The sequence below is a fragment of the Pimephales promelas genome, chromosome 19 (assembly GCF_988280905.1).
Source record: "Pimephales promelas chromosome 19, fPimPro1.hap1.1, whole genome shotgun sequence".
NCBI lineage: Eukaryota > Metazoa > Chordata > Actinopteri > Cypriniformes > Leuciscidae > Pimephales > Pimephales promelas.
The window spans coordinates 23,646,224-23,667,468 of record NC_142787.1 but is presented as its reverse complement, the minus strand read 5'-3'; the positions used below and the strand labels follow the sequence as shown (position 1 = coordinate 23,667,468).

General features: G+C 37.5%; 4 protein-coding genes across 7 annotated transcripts in view; 3 read left to right on the top strand and 1 right to left on the bottom strand.

Annotated features, from left to right (window-relative positions):
• On the top strand, positions 1-5,839 carry vsig10l2 (V-set and immunoglobulin domain containing 10 like 2). The gene is made up of 12 exons (XM_039694069.2): positions 1-312; positions 576-929; positions 1,335-1,613; positions 1,736-2,011; positions 2,723-2,980; positions 3,058-3,318; positions 3,397-3,687; positions 3,848-4,156; positions 4,727-4,849; positions 4,944-4,968; positions 5,054-5,160; positions 5,255-5,839. The coding sequence occupies exons 1-12, from the start codon at positions 243-245 to the stop codon at positions 5,353-5,355; spliced, it is 2,454 nt and encodes an 817-aa protein (XP_039550003.2). The 5' UTR covers positions 1-242; the 3' UTR covers positions 5,356-5,839.
• Positions 5,840-5,891: 52 nt separating this feature from the next.
• On the bottom strand, positions 5,892-10,370 carry chek1 (checkpoint kinase 1). 2 transcript variants are annotated; one of them, XM_039694072.2, is made up of 13 exons: positions 10,223-10,370; positions 9,907-9,979; positions 9,595-9,818; positions 9,394-9,458; positions 9,214-9,283; positions 7,953-8,141; positions 7,774-7,878; positions 7,482-7,577; positions 7,322-7,403; positions 7,028-7,193; positions 6,664-6,795; positions 6,440-6,541; positions 5,892-6,253 (listed from the first exon to the last, which is right to left on the bottom strand). In XM_039694072.2, exons 2-13 carry the CDS (start codon positions 9,969-9,971, stop codon positions 6,161-6,163), a joined length of 1,389 nt encoding a protein of 462 aa, XP_039550006.1. In that variant the 5' UTR covers positions 9,972-9,979; positions 10,223-10,370; the 3' UTR covers positions 5,892-6,160. The 2 variants fall into 2 exon arrangements, with proteins under 2 accessions (XP_039550006.1, XP_039550005.1); XM_039694071.2 differs by having other exon boundaries at positions 10,211-10,369.
• A 533-nt stretch (positions 10,371-10,903) lies between these two features.
• On the top strand, positions 10,904-15,118 carry cfap53 (cilia and flagella associated protein 53). The gene is made up of 8 exons (XM_039693699.2): positions 10,904-11,205; positions 11,565-11,794; positions 11,878-12,051; positions 12,130-12,433; positions 13,049-13,267; positions 13,359-13,575; positions 14,491-14,593; positions 14,685-15,118. Exons 1-8 carry the CDS (start codon positions 11,143-11,145, stop codon positions 14,926-14,928), a joined length of 1,554 nt encoding a protein of 517 aa, XP_039549633.2. The 5' UTR covers positions 10,904-11,142; the 3' UTR covers positions 14,929-15,118.
• Positions 15,119-15,155: 37 nt separating this feature from the next.
• Positions 15,156-21,245, top strand: part of myo5b (myosin VB) — a 48,342-nt gene continuing 42,252 nt past the window's right edge. For 2 of the 3 annotated variants that reach the window (XM_039693697.2, XM_089124068.1), the window contains exon 1: positions 17,213-17,675. In XM_039693697.2, coding sequence (XP_039549631.2) covers positions 17,649-17,675 — 27 coding nt within the window. In that variant the 5' untranslated portion in view covers positions 17,213-17,648. Of the gene's footprint in view, positions 15,769-17,212; positions 17,676-21,245 lie in introns of those variants that run through there. The other variant, XM_089124069.1, reaches the window with a different exon arrangement.

Here is a 21,245-nt window from a genome sequence, read left to right as displayed (position 1 = left end):
GTCCGCTGTATTCTTGTACATGGAAGGGAGGGGTCTGTGAATTATTCAAACCAAATCAGTTTAGAGAGTCTCAGTTGCTTCTTTCTCTCATTGAGCCGGTAGACTTCGGCTGTAATCATAAGCTCAGAGAGGTCACATCATATTTATTGGATATTTCTCTTTGTTTTTTTCTTCTTTTTTGAAGATAGCTGTTGCTCCTTTTTACATATTGGTCAAGTCATTGGACATGAGATCATGGCACCATGGTTCAAAGAGTTTTAGGGGTAACTTATATCTGTCTGACTGTTTTATTTCCACCCTTCCTCCTTCAAGGTAAGAAAATCAATATTTTTTTTAATATTCTGTTCAATGCCAGTCTCAACTACTTTCAATCATAGATTTGTTAGCCGTCTGATTAGAAGTATTTGTTTTCTTGTTTAGACTGTGTGTGTGGAATGAGGAAAATGAAATATTATTTCTCATATTGACAAAATACAAGTCAAGAGAATACTTGTGACATACCCTTAGCCACTTAATCAATGCTAATAATATCTTGGATTACAGCCACCTCTAAAATTGTTTGTGTACTCTCCCAGGCGTAGATATCTTGGACGCGGGACAGGTGGTATACAGTGAGACCAAGACCAATGGCGTGGTGGGACGTGGAGTGATCTTGGAGTGTGGCCCCACCTTACCCGATGTCTACATCTGGGGCTTCACACAACCGGGCACAGACATCATCCGTGCTGTGGCGTACAACTTTGGAAAGGGTCCCAAAATACAGAAATTAGCCAACGACTTGGGTGATCTGACAATAATCAGCAACAGCGCCTCTCTGTCCATTGAGAAGCTTCTTCTGGCTGCAGAGGGAGTGTACACCTGCCAGGCACTGTATGATACCCCGGAAGGAGCCAAGCTGTATTACTACTATGTATTTCTGCATGTTCTAGGTTAGTGGTAATCAGAGGTTGTCTAAGTACTGATCAGAACAATGGCTGAACAAATTCAAGGTTTATTTATATTTCCCCTGGAATTTAAACTGGCATGCCCCAAAGTCTAATTAACTAGTATACATCAAAACTATATTGTTTAAACCAAGAAACTTTGTCTAAAGAAGTCTTGTGATTAACTAGTGATTGATCTAGTTAAGTTATAACGTTGATGATATTAGCATGAATTGTTTGTTACCATCTAAATTAATACATGTAAAGGTAATTTCCAATGAAAAAAAGGAAACAAAGAAAAGGTTAAACTAAAAAAAAAAAACATTGATTTGTTTATTGTTTAGGTTGTGCATGAAATGTTATTATTTAGTCGTTACATAATGAGGTTCCATTTTGTACTGACTTTAACAGTGCCAGTTACCAAACCTTACATTGTGATGAGCGACTCTTCGCCAGTGGAGGGCACGTCAATGACCTTGCAATGTCGCCTGGACAATGGAACTGGGCCTATTAATTACATATGGGAACAGGAGAGTCGGGAAAGCCAGCTCACCACCATGGCTGAGATCTATAACGACAACCTATTCAATGTCACTGAGGTCAGCCGCAATCACACTGGATGGTACAGGTGTCTCGCCAGCAACCAAGTCAACCAGCAGCGCAGTGACCGAATCTGGCTAGACATCATTTGTAAGAGACTCCCAAGTTCTATTTGAAATAGCAAAGTTTGGTGCATCATATCTTTTTAGTCTGTGATATGAAAAGCAATTTAAAGAGAATCTGCCATGTAAACATCTATGTCTCTTTTCTAGTTGGTCCAGACCAGCCTCAGATAGATGTCACCCCTTACTCAGTGACAGAGCGGGGTTATTCCGCCCTGGAAAAAGAGACGGTTTCTCTCCTGTGTCAAGCTTCTTCTAACCCCCCCAGTCAGTATGTCTGGTTCTACAACAACTCCCAGGTGTTCACGGGTCCACAGTTCACCATCACCAAGGTCCTACGCATGCACACGGGCCACTATGCATGCCTGGCTCAGAACACTTACCTCAACACCCGCTCCAGGAAAACCATCACCCTCACCGTCTACTGTGAGTGCTCCCACAACCCCCTGCCTGGATTCTGGTGGCCATCTTTGCTGTTTCTTCAACCTGTCCTGATAGAGTTCTACAACTTCTTCAAGTTTGCTTCTCAAATTCCTTGCCTTTGCTTCCTCTTACATCTTTTCCTTCACACAAACATGCTCACACGAACATAAAAACAGTTACGTAAACAAAGGTGTCAGGATTCCACAGTGGCCGATTGTGGACGTGCATCTGGAGGAGATGAAGGACAGTTCTGAGAGCTGAAGGTATACAGCAGGTGTGATTGTTTCTGTGCTATGACAAGTCGAGAAAGGCCAAAAGGCCTTGTTTTGGTTTGTCATAACACCTCAATCCCCCCTTCGTGCCTTGAATGTACACCTATTCTTGAATGACTAGGGTGCTAACAACCCCACCGATACTGTATACTAACACAGCAACACCTTCTCATGATATGTCTTAAAGTTTGGCTTATTTGAAACGGGAATGATAAAGGTTAATATTTTTTTAGCAGAAGCCAATCCAATATTTCACTACTCTTGAACTTTCTAGAAGATGACTACCTCTTCTATCTAGATAAATAATAGACACCTAATCCGACCTCTTCATACGGCTCAAATTCAGGAGCACTTCTCTGCCTCTATCAGTTTCCAAAATTGGCCCAAATTACCCTGGATCCATTTCACTGCCCTGTGTTACACAATGGTTTTGTTCCCACAGATCCTCCAGATGGCGCTCCAACATGCTCAATCTCACCAGTAAACAATTACACTGACCTGGCCCTCCGTTGTACCTGGGAGGGTGGTATCCCAGCAGCCACTTTGAGATGGACCCCGTATGTGTTTGGAGAAGAGAGCGAGGGACTATCAAACATCACCAAGATTCAGAAAGGGGAAGAGACTGGAAACAACAGTGTGTTCATCTGTCAAGGCTCACATATCGCATCAAATGAAATCAAGAGCTGCAGTGCCAGAACTTGTAAGTGTAAAACCAAGAGCACCTAGTTGAGATGAATGAAAGGTCAGTAAATAATTTGTACATCCTCTTGATCCCAGGGATGCCCAATGGGGAGCCAAAGTGTTCTGCATATGCAACTCGAAACAATGAGTACCTAATGCTGTCCTGCTCTTGGGAAGGTGGGTTCCCTCTAGCCCTGGTATGGTGGTCCTCCAGCTCAGGGGACATGCAAGGCACGTCTGAGGAGAATGCCAACATCCTGGTTCTGCGGTCAAGTGCTATCTACAGTGGCAAAGCCTTTACGTGCCATGCAAAACATCCATTGACTAAGGGGACCAAACAGTGTACTTTAAAGCTGGGTAAGAAAGGGCTCACTTTCAGCACTCTTTTAAAACAGTAAAAGACTCCATTTAAAACTGTGTCCTTTCGGTCTTCAGAGGCACCGGTCCTAGTGACCCAGCGCAGTGTGATGACCGTCTATGAGGGAAGTGATGTCCAGCTCACATGTGTCTTGAGTAGAAACTACCCTGTCACAGAGATCACCTGGTACAACAACCTGAAACAGCATGTGAATGAGATTCCTAAGAAGTACGTCCTGGAGCGGGCTGCCGCCTGGACCAACTTGACCGTGCGGGAAACGGACAGTGATAAGGACAGCGGACAGTACTGGTGTTCGGCTACCAATGCTGTCGGAGGGGCAGAGATTCCCATTATGCTGATGGTGAAGAGTAAGCAAGCCTTTAAGTATCATACTGACATTATACTTCATATACAGTACTTATACATACTGCAGATGGATGGGTACTACTGTATCTCAACTCCTGTTGCTCTGTAATTGGTTGTTATATATACAGTAAATGAATGACTTTCTAAACCTTCCTATTTCAGGGTATCCAATGCCCCCAAATATAATCATCAATAGGATCATTTACAACAGTCGTCAACGGACTGATGTTGACTTAGAGTGGCAGCTCCAGACTGATGGCGAGCTCACCGGATTCTTTATAGAGCGCCAGAGGCTCCCTGAACCTGTGAAGAAAAGAAACAGTGATCTTCCCTGGCAGAAATTGGTAGATCTGGAGCCTGATTCCCGAAGCTACCAAATCAACAATCTGGATCCCACAGGAACCTATGGATTCCGCATTTCCGCTTTCAACCATCGCACCATTGGAAACCCTTCAGAGATGAAGAGCCCAGGTGAGAACACTTACAAGGTACATTGAAAATCTGAGCATCAATGCACATATAAACATGAATTGCATAAAAATAGAAAAGCAGAATATAATTCACTGCAGTTGACAAATAAGATTGGGGTTTTTTTATTGTTGGGATTTTTTTTTTTTAGTTAGCACTTACTGAAACTCTAATGCTGTTGTTTTTTGTTTTGTTGTCCATTCAGGTGAAATGCACACTTGACCACTTCCATACCCACACATCTCCATCCTTCTATCCCTTTCCTCTTACATGACCTGCCTGTTAACTTACCTTTTGACCTTTCCTGGCATTACTTTTGTCTACTTCTGTCTGATAACAACTTACCTCTAAAAAAAGAGCATTTGATCATGCTAATGATGCTAAATACACACAAGTTAACCCAAGTAAATGTTTAAGCTTATTCCACCCCCCAAAAAACAGTAACACTTTACAATTTATATTATGGAATAAGAGCTCTTATAAGCCTCTGAATAAATGTCCGATTGCCATGGTACATGGCACACTATTGTGACACTGATATTGTGAAGCTGATATAGGTATGCTGTCTTCCAGCCGAACCTCCCTTCAATGCCTACCCAGCTGTGATCGGGGCAGCCATCGGGGGCATGATCATAGCCACAATAATCACTGTACTGCTCTTCTTGTATGTGGTACGGAACCGCAACAATAACCCACGTGAGTTACGCATCCTTAATGTTGAAAGAAGTGTAGTAATTTCATAGTTAACACTAGCAAGGCTGTATGCTAATACCACTTTCACACTTTACAGGGCTTCATGACTTGATATTTGGAAGGTATGCTTTGATAATTGATATTCATCAGTTATTTGATTGCTCTTTACTATGTTTTGCCTATTTTACTACTATTTGTGTTTTTCAGGCAGAATAGCCAATCCAGAGAGAACATTAACTTCCCTGAGGATGAGGTTTCTAGAACAGCAGAGGGGGAGAGAAGTACAGGAAAGCCAAGCCCACCAGCTAGTCCAGGTACCTCACACCATTGAAACCTATTTATTCAATTCAAAAATATAATTAGAAACATTTTTGTTCACAACCCCCCCCCCCCTGCTTTCTCTTACAGCAGCATCAATGGCACTGCCAAGGCCAACCGCAACACCTACAAACCTTCCCCCTGGCGAGGAGCCAGTCAACGTAACTATTACGGTCATGGCCTCGAGCTAAAGACAAGGCTGATCATAACTATTTTGTTACCATTTACTACTAGGGATCAGGAACACAATTCTCATCATCAGTAGAAGTAAACTAAGAAAGGGCGGGAAATAATTTTGTGTTGAATGTAATTTTATAAGATCAACTTGCAAGTGTCTCCCATTTAGATAAAATCTATAACAAATATTATCAAGCTAACATGGTTTTGGTATAACTAAAACACAAATTTTGACAGCAGGATTGTTATGTTGTTTTCTACATTTACTGCTTGCTTCTACACCAGTACAGATTGAAAATGACTTGAGTACTTTTCCATTCACCTTTTATGTGTCTATTTACAATGAACTAATCTGATTTTAACTGCTTCTGAATCACATGGGTTGAGGTAAACTAATCATGTAGGAAAACAACTTGATATTTTTGAATGAATTGTCTTTGTAAGCAAAATACACTCATTTCTGAACTCAGCGTTGAATAAAATGAAGGCTGAACATGATACATTTTTCTTCCATTTTCTAATTTAAACAAAGCAGTCGAAAACAAACCGCATTATTGATGACAGATTTATTTAAAATTTTGCTTTCACTTGCATCTTTTCAAGAGGCAGCAGAACTCAAACCATCTTCTTCACTTCAGTAACAGAACACAAATGAACAGATAAACTAAATTTGACAGTTTCTCCTCACTCCTTCACTCACTGATCAGAAAAACAGACATATACAACTACAAACACATTCTACAATCATAAAACAACTTTGTGTGCGTGTATATACGCATGTGTGAATGTTGGCTTTGCATGTTAAAATGTGAACAAGCATCAATTCAAAGGCAAAACCTTTTGGTTACTAATAATGTCAGACAGTTTCAGTTTCAGTTTCAGGAATATTCTCTTGAATTCCAAACCATCCCCCTAGAACACAAAAGAACACTTTTTAGAAGACGGAGTTTACTATTCAAAAAACAATTATATCATACAAATAAAAATTAATAATTCTTTATTCAAAGACTCCTGACAAACCAGTTAATTTAGAATCATCATGGTGAGGTAAGTGTAATTAATAAGCCATAAATCATAGCATAAAAGTAATTTGCTTACCTTTGACAGTCGGAAATCTACTAAAATGCGTTCCTCCATTTCTAGGAAGTGTACTATGAAGATCAGCTTGTTATTGCGGCGATCCATTGTGGACACTGTCGCCTATGAATAGAAAGAGAGAAAAGGGGACAAAAACAAGAAGATCAGTGAATTATATGGTTCAGGTTTTAGCGCAAAGTATTTAAAATACTTTAATGTAACAAATGATTGTTTTATCTAGTGACCTGATTGGTGCAGCTCTGTTTCCATGTGTGACCCATAGCAATGCAAGCATCACGGAGAGCAATACAAGACGCCTCTGCTTTCTCTGTAGTAAAGAACCTGGTCATCCTTCTCACCAACCGCTGCCATGGGTTCTGCAAAAAAAAAAAATAATAAATAAAATAAGCGAATCATTTTTTATTTATTTATTTAATCTAATTAGTTTTATCAAATAAATAACTGGGTAAAAAAAAAAAAAAGTAAAATGACCCAAAATGAATAATACATCAGGCTATGTATTTCAACAATATGAGTGAAATAAAATTGAAGCATTATTGTGGAATAAGAACTAACATTTTTGACAGAAATAACTGAGACCTAAATTACCTGGCTGGCACCCGGAGTGCCAAGTAGTTGGCTGCCCAGCAACATGTGGTCAGGACAGGTAGGTTGTGAAAAGCTGACACTGACATCAGTGTGCACTGTAACCTCCTTCTCCTCCCACAATCCCTGTGGTTCAGGCTGAGAGCTGGAGATCTGTGCTCTGTCATCACTGAGGAAACACATAGGTAGTAATGGATGTGGCCCTTAGAACGTAATATAGCATATAATAGTGAACTCAGTTTCTCTTCATAGTAACCTGTCATTCGGCAGCCATTTGCATTCATTTGTCGTACTGACCTGTTTTTTCGTCTCAGCTGTGAGAGCTCCGAGTCAGCTCGATGCATCTTTGTTACTGGCATGTCACTCTGTCGTTTTAGTGCTGTGGTCAAAAATACAGATCCATCAGAATCACAAAAATTCTTGAATGACTTACTGAGCTAATGCTTGAAAGCAGTACCTGATTTGAAACTTCTGCAAAACCAACGATGTTTCTTCATTTCAGGAATGGTAAACCTTTCCTCTGGATTATGCAGTAATATCTTGGATAGCAGACCTGACAAAGAAAATAAAACACGAACTTAAGCATAACATAATTCTGAGTGTTTCTGTAAGATGTTTTTATGCAGTTGCTAGTGTGTTCTGAGTAATTGCTTTCTGGTCCAAGTCAAAAGAGCTATCACAATTCAATGATATTCTGGTCTAAATAAATACAAAAATTAAAATGGATTAAATAAAGCTAAGCTACTTACTCAGGGCCACAGCATCTATTTTCTTCCACGGTGTGAGGTAGATCTTCTTCTCCAGCCAATCTAAATATTCCTGACAGTTTTCGCTTGGCTGGTCCCATGGTAACTCTAAGGAAAAAGGCAGTATATGCTAAAATCTTTACAATGAGATGTTGTCTACACTCAGAAAACTGTTGTCCTACCTCCAGCTAACATTGCAGTGAGCACAATGCCACAAGCCCAAGTGTCCGCAGGTTGAGCGTGGAACGCCGATCGTGACATCAGCTCGGGGGCAACATAGGGTAGAGTGCCACACAAACGGGACAGCGGCCGCTCTCGGCCACGGTGGCGGAACATGGTAGCCAGTCCGAAATCAGAGATCTTGAGATTATCTGAGCAAAAATATGCATTTTAATAAAATGTTTAATATTAGAAATTGTGTGCGTGTATACAAACACATGTATGTACACATTTTATATACACACACATATATATATATATATATATTCAAACAAAGATTTTGCTATCACTTTATAACAAAAACTTTAACACATCCTTGCTGAATAAAAGTATTAATTTCTTTTAAAACAAGAAAAAGAAAAATACGACCCCATTCTTTTGAACAGAAGTGTATATTGTTACAAAAGATTGTTATTTTAAACAAATGTTCTTTTTATACAATTTTTTGTACTTTGTGTACTTTTTATTCATCAAAGAATCCTGAAAAAAGGCATCACAGATTATAAAAAAATATTAAGCAGCACACCTGTTTCCAACATTGATAATAACGGAGTATCAAATCTGCATATTAGAATGATTTTTGAACGATCATGTGACACTGAAGACTGGAGTAATGATGCTGAAAATTCAAATTTGCATAACATAAATAAATAATATTTTATAGTATATTTAAATAGAAAACTCTTCTTTAAAATTTGTATTAAAATTTCACAGTACTATTATTTTTCTGTATTTTTTTATCAAATAAATCCAAGCTTGATCTGCAAAAGAGACTTCTTTCAAAAACATTAAAAATGATAATGTTTTCAAACTTTTGATGGTACTATAAAGCATAAATGAACACCCATGCTAAAGTTCACTAAAAAAAATCATCTTTTAGAAATTGATTTTAAATTTGGAAAAATACAACCTTTAAGGACACCAATTTTTTTTGTGAATGAATAATCTATCATAAATAAATAAATGTTCTTCCTTAAAATGTCATGGATCCAGGATACTATGCATCCTGATAAAGTTCCCTTGGCCTTTGGAATTAAAATAGCCCCACACCATCACATACCCTTCATCATACCTAGAGATTGGCATTGGGTACTTTCCATAAAATCTCTCAATACAAAACAAACCAGCTATTAGGACAGCTGAAATAAAACCATGCCAATCTCTAGGTATAGTATTAGTAGAATCTGTTTTATAATGAGGAAACACAAAACCCTTTAGATGTACCTTTATCATCAAGAAGAATATTCTCGGGCTTTATGTCACGATGTGTAATCCCAATGCCATGAAGATATTCCTGTAAGTGAGAGATAATCTAGTTTCACTACAAAGGCAGCTATCGGGTGAAAACTGTTCACAAAACAAACCAGAGTCAAAACTAAAGTTTTAAAATCACCCAAAACTTACCACACCAGCTATTAACTGCTGAAAAAACCTATGTGCATCCTTTTCTGGCATCCCAACATCCGGTTCTGTCAGAATGAGAGTCAAATGACATATTGAGTCGAACACAATCGCTCGTCACATACATTCAGACCCCACCAGATGTACATTACAACAGGACAAAGAAACAGATCCAACAACAAAAAAAAAATGTCCAAATCTCACCGATTCTGTCAAAGAGCTCTCCTCCGCTACAGTACTCCAAAAATATGTACTGAGTCGTCCCCTCACTCCTGTGCCCAAAGAAACGTACAATGTTGGGGTGTGAGAGCATCTTGCATATGCAAACCTCCTTCTTCACGTTTTCGATACAATCCTTGGCTTTTGCCATGTCCACAACTTTCACAGCCACAGCCTCTTCTGTCTTCTTGTTGACCAGCAGTCGCACCCTACAGTAATTTGAAGTAGATTCATATATTTTAAAACTTCAACTGATCAGGATGGCACTAATAAAAAGGTACACTAGTGGTCACTTACTCTCCATACGCCCCCTCTCCGAGGGTTTGTACCACATCCCAGTCTTTAACAAAAGGCACAGACATGATCTGATCTGTGGACACAAGTCAGGACTAACGTTAGAGAAAGCAAACCAGTTAAGTTTTACACTTAAAAAAAGCTACAAGTACACCTAAAATGTTCGTTTTAACATAAACATAATGTCATACATGCAAAATATGACTAGGTGAGCAACTGTGTCAATGTCAACACTAGTAAAATGTCAACTCCGACATTCAGATGCTGTACGATGTCAATTTTCAGTTATTTTATCAAATAAACATACATTGCGAGTCACCTGCATCAGTGTTAAAGCTGTCCCATGTGAAGCAGGTTGTTTGTCTGTTCTGATGGTATATTTACACAGAAAAGTGCCTTGTCTTCACTGCGCGTCCGTCTAAACTTTGGCGCGTTCTGGAGATTTGACATCACCGGAAGCGGGCGGAGAGGAGACATTTCAAATTAAAAGCTCAGGGCGCAATAACTTCTCATATTATCTGGAGTATTTGATGGTCTCCTTTTGTGTTTGTTTCATTGGAAGTAAATTGCAAAAGTGACTCTGGTCTGTTATGTAACTATCACCATCAGACAAAAACCTAATATACTAGCAGTTATACAAACTAAATATGAATCAATGTGAGTAATGTTATTTTATGTGTTTCTGACCCTACACTTTTATATAGAATTGTAAAAGAATAATAATTTACCTGACGGTTGTTGTGAAGCGCTATAGAAATAAATGTTGATTGATTGCTGATTGATTTCTCCTAAAGATTATTGTTTAGGAGGATTAGATGTGACATTTTTGGTTTGTTTGCTTGGTTTTCTTTTCTTTTTTAATAAAACGTTTTTTTTTCTTTTCAATAAAAAGTCAAAGATTGGAAGGGGAAAGGTGGGTAGTCTCGTTTCGCTTGAAAACTTCACAAAATAAAAGCTCGCCTGTCCCGGTTATTAAAGAAAGTAATAATAATTTCACAGTCACAAGATTATTGGAGTTTTTATAATATGGAATTTAACTTTAGCATTTAATTGTATTTTATGAAAATTGCAAGTTGACAATCATCATCGTACCAGCAATGATCACATAAGTGGCTTTTGAAAGGCGGCTGATATGGCTTGCCGTTGTTATGGCAACATCCGTTTAGTTCCGTAAAACACAAGTTGTGGGTCATTTCTCAAGCTAGCTACAGTCTGCGAAAGTAGAGTTAAAAAAGTACCATGTTAACAGCCCACCGAAGAAGGACACGGGAGATTACTGGACCTGCACATTCCGTGGCAGTGGTGAGTTATTAACGTTAGTTATGTTTACTTGCAAAATCAACACACACACACACACACACACACACACACACACACACACACACTGATGATGAGGATGATGATTATGAGACCAAATTTTCAAATATTATTGGGACCTTTTATCATCCATTATCACGGATGATAAAAAAAAATACATTAATGAAAGATGGAAGCTAAACATTTTCTAATGTGTTAATGTACAGATTATGTTATATGTATGTTTTTTAGACTGTATCTTTCTCTTTGGGAAGAGCAGATTTGATGAGATTACATACAGTAGCAGCCTATTATTAAAATTTTGGTTAGTGTTTTAATATTCAACTCAAATATGTACATTTCAGAGAGCAAGAAATCCTTTATCCAAAGACATAGACAACCTTTTTCTGAGGAGAAGGAAACAGGAGGTGACACAGAATGAGGTTCTGGAGTTTACCAAGGATCACAGGTCCTGTGATGTGAGATTGCAATGGGAAAGAAACACACAGCGCCGGATTGTTTCGGCCACTATTAGTAGACATCTACAGGAAGCAAGAGAGCAGTACCACATAGGCATTGATGAAAAGAGGGAAAGGTTTGAATGGAATAATCTCATAAATTATTAAGAAATAGTTTTTCACTGTAGTGTAATGACATTTGTCTGGCTCTTTTCGACAGGCTTCGTGAGCTGCTGGAGTCAGAAGAGCAGGAACTCTTCAGGGAGATGGAGGCAAAAAAAGAGACAGTGTTGGAGAGGCAGGCTAAGATGCATGAAAGAGCCACTACTCTACGAGAGAGAAGGGAGCGCGAGAGACAGAGGCTTGTTGCTGAGAAATTCGATCAACTCTTCAGGTAGAAGGTCATATCATTAGTAGTTTGGTCATCTTGAACTTTGGATTAGACTAGATTTTCCCTCTTCCTGTGTTTTAGAGAGCAGTGCGAGGAGCTGCGTACCGTGCAGATGAAGCGCAGACAGGATGAGGTCTGCACTGAGCGTGAATCTCAGATCCGTACTAAGGAGGAAGTGAGACGGATGCAACGAGAAGAAGACAGACAGTTCACTCAGATGTGGGAGAGTGACAGGCTGGCTAAAGAGGAACGTCATAACCAGGAGGCTCAACGTCAGAAAGAGAAAAACCTCCAGCAGAAGGCATTCCTGCAAGCACAGATGGAAATGGCTGAGGAGCAGAGAATCAGGGCCAAGCAGCTGAAGCAAGAGGAGGCCCAGTTACTGGTACTGATCATTCAGTTCAATTGACATTATTATTAGGGATGCACAACATGTCTGTAGGTTATTAGTTAAGGGCCAATTTACTGATCTGTATCTGTCGATATTAAATATTTAATAGTGCTTCCTCATTTACTTTTTTCATAGATGACCTTTAAGGGATAGTTCACAAAAATGAAAATTCATTTACTCACCCTCAGGTTGTTCCAAACATGTATTAATTTCTTCCTTCTGTTGAACATATATAATATTTTACTTAAAAATAAATCTTTCTTATATAATTTTTTTAGTTTGTTGGTTTAGTTTTGTAGTGTGTTATAAAAAAATTAATATATTAAATAGGTATTAATTAATTAGACACTATATTTATTTTTTAAATGAATCTTTAAAAACTAAATTACTGTTAAATGTAATCTAGCTAATCTCAAAACGAATATCCATTTTTCTCAATGCACAATGTAATTTTGGGATTCCTTAAATTTTTTCTTGCAGTTGAATTTAATTTTCAGTGTTTTGTTTTTCATTTATTTAGACAAAAGTTTATTGAATTTTAAAATCCAGCATAATATTTGTACAAAAAAAAACTGCGCCATTGATTCTTCTGAACGCTGTGTTCCTCAGAGAGACCAGAGGGAGATGCTCCATCTGGAGGAAGAGCGAGAGCGCAGACAGAAGCTTCAAGACCAAGAAAAACGACGTAAGCAGCTGGACCTTTCTCTTCGGCTGAAGATGAAGCGCCTGGCACGAGATCGGCAGGATGAGCTGGCTCTGGATATGAGCATCCTGGAGAAGCTTCAGAGTGAAGAGAGAGATGAAAAGCAGGGCGAGTTTCTCAAAAAGGTCAGACTTCAGCTGAGTAAAGTGTTAATTTCCATTAAAAAAAAAGTGGTATCCATTAACCTAAATCTATGAAATGTTTTTTCATGAATAGCTGGAGCTGAAAGAGGAGCAGCACAGGTACCGGGAGTATCTAGCAGAGCAGCTGAAAGAGCAGAAACGACTGGAAGCTGAGACTGAGCAACTGTTTGAATCAGAGCTCCAGCAGGCCTGGGCCCGCAGGGAGGCACAGTGGCGTCTGGAAAAGGCAGCGAGAGACAGACTCATGAAAGATGTCATGGACACTCGCCAGTTGCAGATCCAGGAGAAGTGTAAGGAAAATGCTTTAAAGGGATACTCCACTTTTTTTGGAAATAGGCTCATTTTACAACTCCCCCAGAGTTAAACAGTTGAGTTTTACTGTTTTAAAATCCATTCAGCAGATTTTCTGATATTTAGAAGAATATCAGTAACCGGACAGTTTCTGGTCTCATTGACTTCCATAGTAGGAAAAAAATATACTATGGAAGTCAATGAGACCAGAAACTGTCTGGTTACTGATATTCTTCTAAATATCAGAAAATCGGCTGAATACTTTCGAAAACGGTAAAACCCAATTGTTTAACTCTGGAGGAGTGGTAAAATGAGCCTATTTCCAAAAAAAAAGTAGAGTATTCCTTTAAGATCAGGCAATTATATATATATATATATATATATATATATATATATATATATATATAAATTTAATTTTTTAATGCTGAAAGTCAATTTAGGAATCACAATATTATACTGTCTTTAACAATATTATACTGTCTCTAATATTTTTATTTAAAATATAAAAATATAAAGTATAAAAAAAATATATATTAAGCAGCACAACGGTTTTCAACATTGATATAAATTATAAAAAATTAAAGAAATCAGCATTTAAAAAATTAATAAATAAAATAAAACATTTTAGATAGATAATCTTGAGTCAGGGTTTCCACAAAAATATGAAGTAGAACAATCACATAATAATAAAACAAGTTGAGCACCAAATTAGCATATTTAAAATGCAAAAGTAAAAAAAAAAGTTTTGATGAATTGTAATACTATTTTATGACATTACTGTTTTTACTGAATTTTTGATCACATAAATGCAGCCTTGGTGAACATAAGACTTTGTTAAAAAATCTACATAATTTATTATTATACATAAATGTAATTATAAAGTTTTATCAAATGTTGTTTTTTATCCCCTTTAGTGAACGAGAACCTGCAGAAACAGGCTGAGACTTTCAAAGAGAGAGAGGATCTTGACCGAATCGTTCAAGAGAACAAATTGCTGGATGATGAAGAAAAGACTCGGTAGGTTTCTGTCTCTCAAACTTGTTCATCTTAATCATACCCATACCAAAACATACAAAAATGCATTATATTTTGTTTCACACATGTGCAGTTTAAGGAAGGCCTCTCAGGAGTATCAGGCTGATTTACTGGCTCAGATGCTGCACCGCCAGCACATTTGTGAAGCAGAACAAGCTGAGAAAGAACACGAGTTCCAGGAGGGTCTAATGTACCAGGAGCAGTACAATAAGAAGATTCAGGACATCCTTTCAAGGCCCATATCCGGCACCACAGCAGTTCATCCCTTCAGGAGACGAGAGCGCAGCTTCTCCAGCTCTGGTGGACAGTTGGCATAAATCCAAACCAATTCAACTCACAACATTAATTACATTCTTAACAATAGTATACAATATTCTAAAAACGGAACTTTCAGTGAAGTTCCTAACAAATGGGTTTGTTTTACACATTTATGTGATCTGTGATCAGATTCATTATCCCGTGTCAAAGTTTGTATTCAGGCGTACAGTGAATACAAGTCTGACTGGATTAGCTTGTTTTGAGGTAGATATTTGCATGTTTAAAAGATTATTTCAAGATTTCAAGAAAGCAAATAATTTCAATGAACAGAATGTGAAGAGTGTCTTCACATAGATTTCACATAGAAGACTTCCTTATGCACCGCCTTTTAACACCAACCATCTAATTAAAAACTTGAGACACTCTCCACAGTTGCTATGAAGCATGTACAGTACACAATACCAGGAGAGGTCAAAAGGTTGTGGTTTAAAAATGACACAGGTAACACTCTAGAGTATTTCCATAATGATTTGGCAACAAGGTTTTAGACCAATAAGCTGCTGGGCTGATTTTTAGGTGAGGGAGTGGGCGGTTAACTTTAGACACTGCAGATTCCACAACAGCTAGTGTTATGGTTAAGAAGTTAGTCAACGCCCAATACCTTACCTAGGAGTGCTATGGGTGTGGAAGCAATTGATATGATTTCATTTCTGTCTCTTTTTTTCTTTCTCACTCAGCTGTTCAGACAGGTTTAACTTAACAAAATTCTCTTAATAATCTTTTAAAGCATGTCATGAGGAATACACTATATCCGAATAATTCAGAGCTTTGCTTGTGTCTGTGGATATTGGCACAATTTTTAAGAGAAGAAGATGCGTGAACATGAGCTTTATGTCAAGGTAAGTCAGACACAGCTGCTCTTTAATTCTAGATTTTCTTATCACATTAATAATACAGCATGTGGTTCACCGAGATTTACAGGTTACAGCTTTATAAATGAACCAGCTTAACAATTTTTCCTCAAAACAAAAATCACAGCTCTGTTTATGAATTTTTTTATGTCCTTATTCAGGATGCGAACACTACTTAGGCTGATTTTCTATTCCACCCTGTACTTTACACATGGTTTGTGTTGTGTCCATTCTGCACCTTGCAGATAAGAGTAGAGAAGCTGCTGTGTTGCCCAGATTTGTGTCTTTGATTAATGATGCAGACATTGAGCAAACACTCCATAGTATTCAATTATTCTGGGCAGGTTCGGCTCTCAAATATTTCTAAGAAACATAAGAAAAAGTACATATAAGTAGGCCCTATAGAGAGAGTTAAATTACACATTGTGTGTGATTACAGTAAAATGGACCCAATCAGTTTAATCAGAGCAGTGTTATCTTGGAGCAATGATGTGAATTCTGATGTTATACAGTAGCTTATTTTTGTGCTATGTGTTTCAAAGTTTAGCTGGAGTCAAATATGTAATGTTTTTGTCTGGATCTAGTAAGTAATTGAACAAAAATAAATAAATAAATAAATGGCTTGACTACACATTTTCAAAAGTGAACATATTTTTTAATTAAAATGAATCTTGAAATTTAAGTCGTTGTGATTTTATAGGTGGTGTAACTGTCCGAGAAAAGTTGTTGACATAATCTTTATTATTCTTAAAAAAAAAACACAAATAAGCAGCGATGCTATTTTACATTTAAATTTACATATAGTGAATTAGTAGATGCTTTTATCCAAAGTGACTTACAAATGAGAACCAACACAAGTAATTTATCTGAAGACCCAAGTTCAGCAAACAAATTTCCTGTGAATAAAGCCTCAAGTGTAAGCTTGTGAAACACGAGTTAGAGTGCAATGCAGAAAAGCAGATAAAAACGAAGCATATTTTTTGTATAGGATTTATTATTGGAAATGCCTGTTTATGGTTTGTTTGTTTTTATATATTAATTTTAAAAAGCCATCAATAAGACAGATATTTTGTTGTCGTGTGACAAGAAAAGTAGCCTACCCCTTATGACTATAGGCCCTACCTTCATCACAATGTGTCATAAAGTTTTTTTTAGATTTTTAAACGTTTTCTAATCCCCCCTTGGTGTTCAGAACTAATTTAAATGTAAACGGCACTTATACAAAGGTAAAAGCTTTTATCTGAACAAACTGTTCTCGTAATATTTTCTGACTGAACTCATACCTGAGAATATACAGTACGTACAATCCTGACGTTTTACTACGGTCAATGTTATTTTAATGCAGTGCTGTTGATTGGCCAGAGGGTGTCGCTGTAGACACACAGATTGTCCTCTGTGATCCTGATTGTGATCCTCTGCCGCTGCGGTGCGGTAATGTCAGTCATGGTCGAGAGTCCATGGAGACAGAAAGAAGGCAGGGCAGCAACTTCACTCCTGCATTTTTGACAATTACACATGTATCTCTTATTTTACCGTTACCTTTGAGCCATTATTAGAAATCTGTGATAAGTCGCAGTCATTGCTTATTTTAACTTGTAATTTGTTTATGCGGAGGATGAAGGACTCTTTTCTAACTGAACTTCAATTATGGGGACAGACACCTGCCGTGATCAGGCGCTGCTAGCGCGCTAACATTAGCCGTCAGAGGGAGTACAAAAGTACAAACCAGCACAACATGGAGTGGTGACAGGACACAAGGAAGCTGGATTATAAAGCTTGTTGGGAATATCATCATATTCAAGCGGACATATTTAACCTTACGTGTGCTGATGTGAGTGGTTCAGGTGGGAGCTGCTGTATTTGGGATCATGTCTGTAACCGAACTCTACTCTAAGGTGAGTTGTTGTAATAGTTGAAGTTTTATTCCACCATTAAAAAGATAAATAAGTAGTATAAAAATGTAACATGTCATAGATGGACAGTAATATAATGTAATTTACTGTATGAGGTAGTAAACGACGCCTTCATCAATCTTTGGATGGGGAGTAACGTTAAATCTTCGTTTAATGTAGCATGACTAGCTTGAAATCTTTAAATTCATCTAAAAACACCATAAAACCTCACAAAAGGTAATCTTCAACTATTTGACACCCTCTGTTGTTCTAGATAACTGCATTTAACTTCCTATAAAACACAGGGAAGTATCGCGGACAGGTGTGTTTCTGTTGGTTTCGGTCAGTAAGTAATAGTTTCGGCTTTCGCGGTGTGTCAAAACGTACTGAGCTGCCTATCTAGACAGCACGTTTGTGCGCGTTCTAACGCGGCTTTGGTGTCAAACAATGCTGTCTGCGAAGGCAGCTCACTGGGCATTGAGACACAACCATGTGTTCATGGCGAGTTCTTCCTCTTCCATTACGTGTATCTGTTCTGTCAAAACCAGCATAGTCAATAGGTTACTGAAGATATTTAGTAACTGCTGTTTATTAATAATTGACAGACAAAATTGTCCAGTTATAATGATGAACTTCATCCATTTGTAGATTACGCAATGTGCTGTTTGGGAATAGTATCAATAGTATGAGACATTGTTTGTTGTCACATTGAGCTCCTCATTTGGAAAAATTGAAGCTGTAGTTTATTGTGCTTGTTGAAATTGTTAATATGAATATTGTAGATTCATTTTCAGGACCACCATACTAGTTATGGAAAACCTGGAAATATTAGTGATATTTTTTTGTCATGGAAATGTATAATTTTAGTAGTAGGCTAAATATTTTTTTCTAAGCTGTGCCTAGCTCTAAAATATTTCATAAGATAGAAATTAGATTTTCCCAGATAGAATATAGCAGAAATTCATTTCTTGTCATTTCACAAATGTAAACAGTTGGTAGTTGTTTATTTTTATTATTTAATCTAGCCAGGTAGAAGTATTTCAGAGAAGTAATGCTAGCTATAGGCTAAATATGATATTACAAATTAGGAAAGACCTCATCATTGTTTATTGTCACATTAATGCTGTAGGTGACTCAGTCTTTCTAAGTTGTTTGGGCCTGTATGCAAATTTAATATTGTTTCTTTTCCTCCTGTCCTCAGCCTTTGGTGAACTGTTCACTTCATCCCAATTCTTATAGTGTCTCATAAGGGTGGATACATATTACACCAGTTCACTCCCTTATTTTTGCCTTTGTGTTATTATCAGATATTTAACCCAAGAGTATTCCACACTTTGCTGGTTTTATTATTATCTTTTGAGCTGTTATCTTAACGATCTCACGCAAAAGACCAAACCAGTGATGTCATCATAACCACCAATGTATCATTGGTTACACTGAGTATTAAATAGACTTTTAAAGTCACCCCTATCACCTAATTAAATTTCATAATCTACTTTTTGATAATCTGTATCTAAGACCAGGAAGACAATCTACCATCTGTTTTTTCTTCTTAGACCAACTTGCTAGTTTTAAAGAGGCTTATTATAAATCTAAGAACATAACATCTTATGGTGTTGATTATCTAATGAAATAAGAAGTTTTAGGTAAATGTCTAAATGCTAGTGTCTATTTTGCTCCCTATATGTGATGTATATGCATTTTTATTTTTTAATATCATGGTGGCTTTAAAATGTCTTTCTCTGCTGGGAAAATGCACCAAATATATTGATGACTCATCCTGTACTGGCTATTAAAATAGGACAATCCCTTATGTTTCCCAGTAAACCTTACAAAAATCTAACTTTTTGAATGAAAAATAATATTATAAATAATATTAAATTACATTATTATTTGATGCTCCCTGCTTTAAGTATGTAAGTTACTATCATGTAGCCTTTTGTTGGAGCTTTGTGTCTTTGTTTGGTTATTGTTCTCAGAAAGAAGATTAGTTTGGGGCACAATGCACCCCAGCCGAAGTTTCGACCGCCCCCCCCCCCCCTCCAAAATGGGAGGTTTTGTTGAATTGACCCCAGCACAACCTAGATTTGATGGGGCTGATGTCTCTTTTTGTCCATTCCAAATAAATTCTCTGAGTCTTTCTTCTGCCGTGCTGTTTCAACAATAACACCCCCTTTCTATTTTTTGTTTGGGTGTAATACATGGTCTTCTCGACATCTCCTTGATTAAACCATGGGATGCGCTATAGTACGTCACTGTTGGTCTTTCAGTGCCTCTGGGCAGATAAACAAGTCATGTGCAGGTCCAGGGGGAACGTACCATTGGGGTGGATGTGCGATCATCACACAGCCTGCACTCATGGCTCGGCAAATGCCACTGCTAAGGTAACTGATGCAGAAACGAGAGTCTCTGATGACTGGGGAGAGAAATCTGAGAGAGAAGCACTTAAGATGTTTTATTGTAATGTGCATGCTCTTTTTCTTATGTAAGAAAATGGTATACCTCTGTGAGTCCCTAAATTACGTCAGGTTTTAAAGATGGATTATAACTAATTCTTTTTTAACATCCCTGGCTCCATCAGCACAGCTCAAGTAAAATGAACCCACTGATTATGGGGGTAGTTGGCTACAAACAAGGCTGGTGATGTTGCTTGGTTAGTTCACCCAAAAGTGAAAATTATGTCATCACTCTCCCAGTCATGTTGTTCCAAACCCGTTAGACTTTCGTTCATCTTCGAAATATATATTTTTAATAAAATCTGAGAGATTTTTGTGCCTCTATTTAGAGTCCACACAGCTACCACTTTTGACACTTCAAAAATGTAATCAAGAGATCGTAAAACAAATCCAAATGAATAGATATGTTTAGTCCAAATTTTCTGAAGAGACAGGTGGATTGCTTTAAATGATGAACAGATTAAAATTCGACTTTTATTCATATACTCTAAAAATGCCAGGTTGTTTCAAACCATGTTTGGGTCAAATATGGACAAACTCCTCAACTGGTTTTACAAAATTGAAACAAATATTTTTTTTTTAAACCAACGGTTGACCCATATTTGATCCATATTTGACCCAAACATGGGTTGAAACAACCCAGCATTTTTAAAAAAAAAAGAGTATAGAGATTGACAGGCGAACATAAACAGAAGTTAAACCGAACTTGCTTGAACCATGAGAACAAATCTCATTGGTTCTTGGGGAAGCCCAAACCTGCTGCGTAACACAAGAACCATGATGTGTGGTTCTCGCACATCAAGCAAGCATTCTTGAACTTCCCTTTAATATATCTGATGTGTGCATTGATGAATAAAAGCCTGAATTCAATCTGTTCATAATACAAAGCTATAATGTCTTTCTGTCTTGTGTTCTGAAAATAAATGAAAGTCGTGCGTATTTGGAATGACATGAAGGTGAGTGGGCTAATTAATGACGGAATTTTCATTTTTGGGGGAACTAACCCTTTAAATATTGCTAAAAATAAAACATGAAATTTTATTTAGTTTTTCGTTGGGCCCATTTAAAACAACGAGACATTGTTCCAAATTAGATTAACATTTTTCAATCAAATATT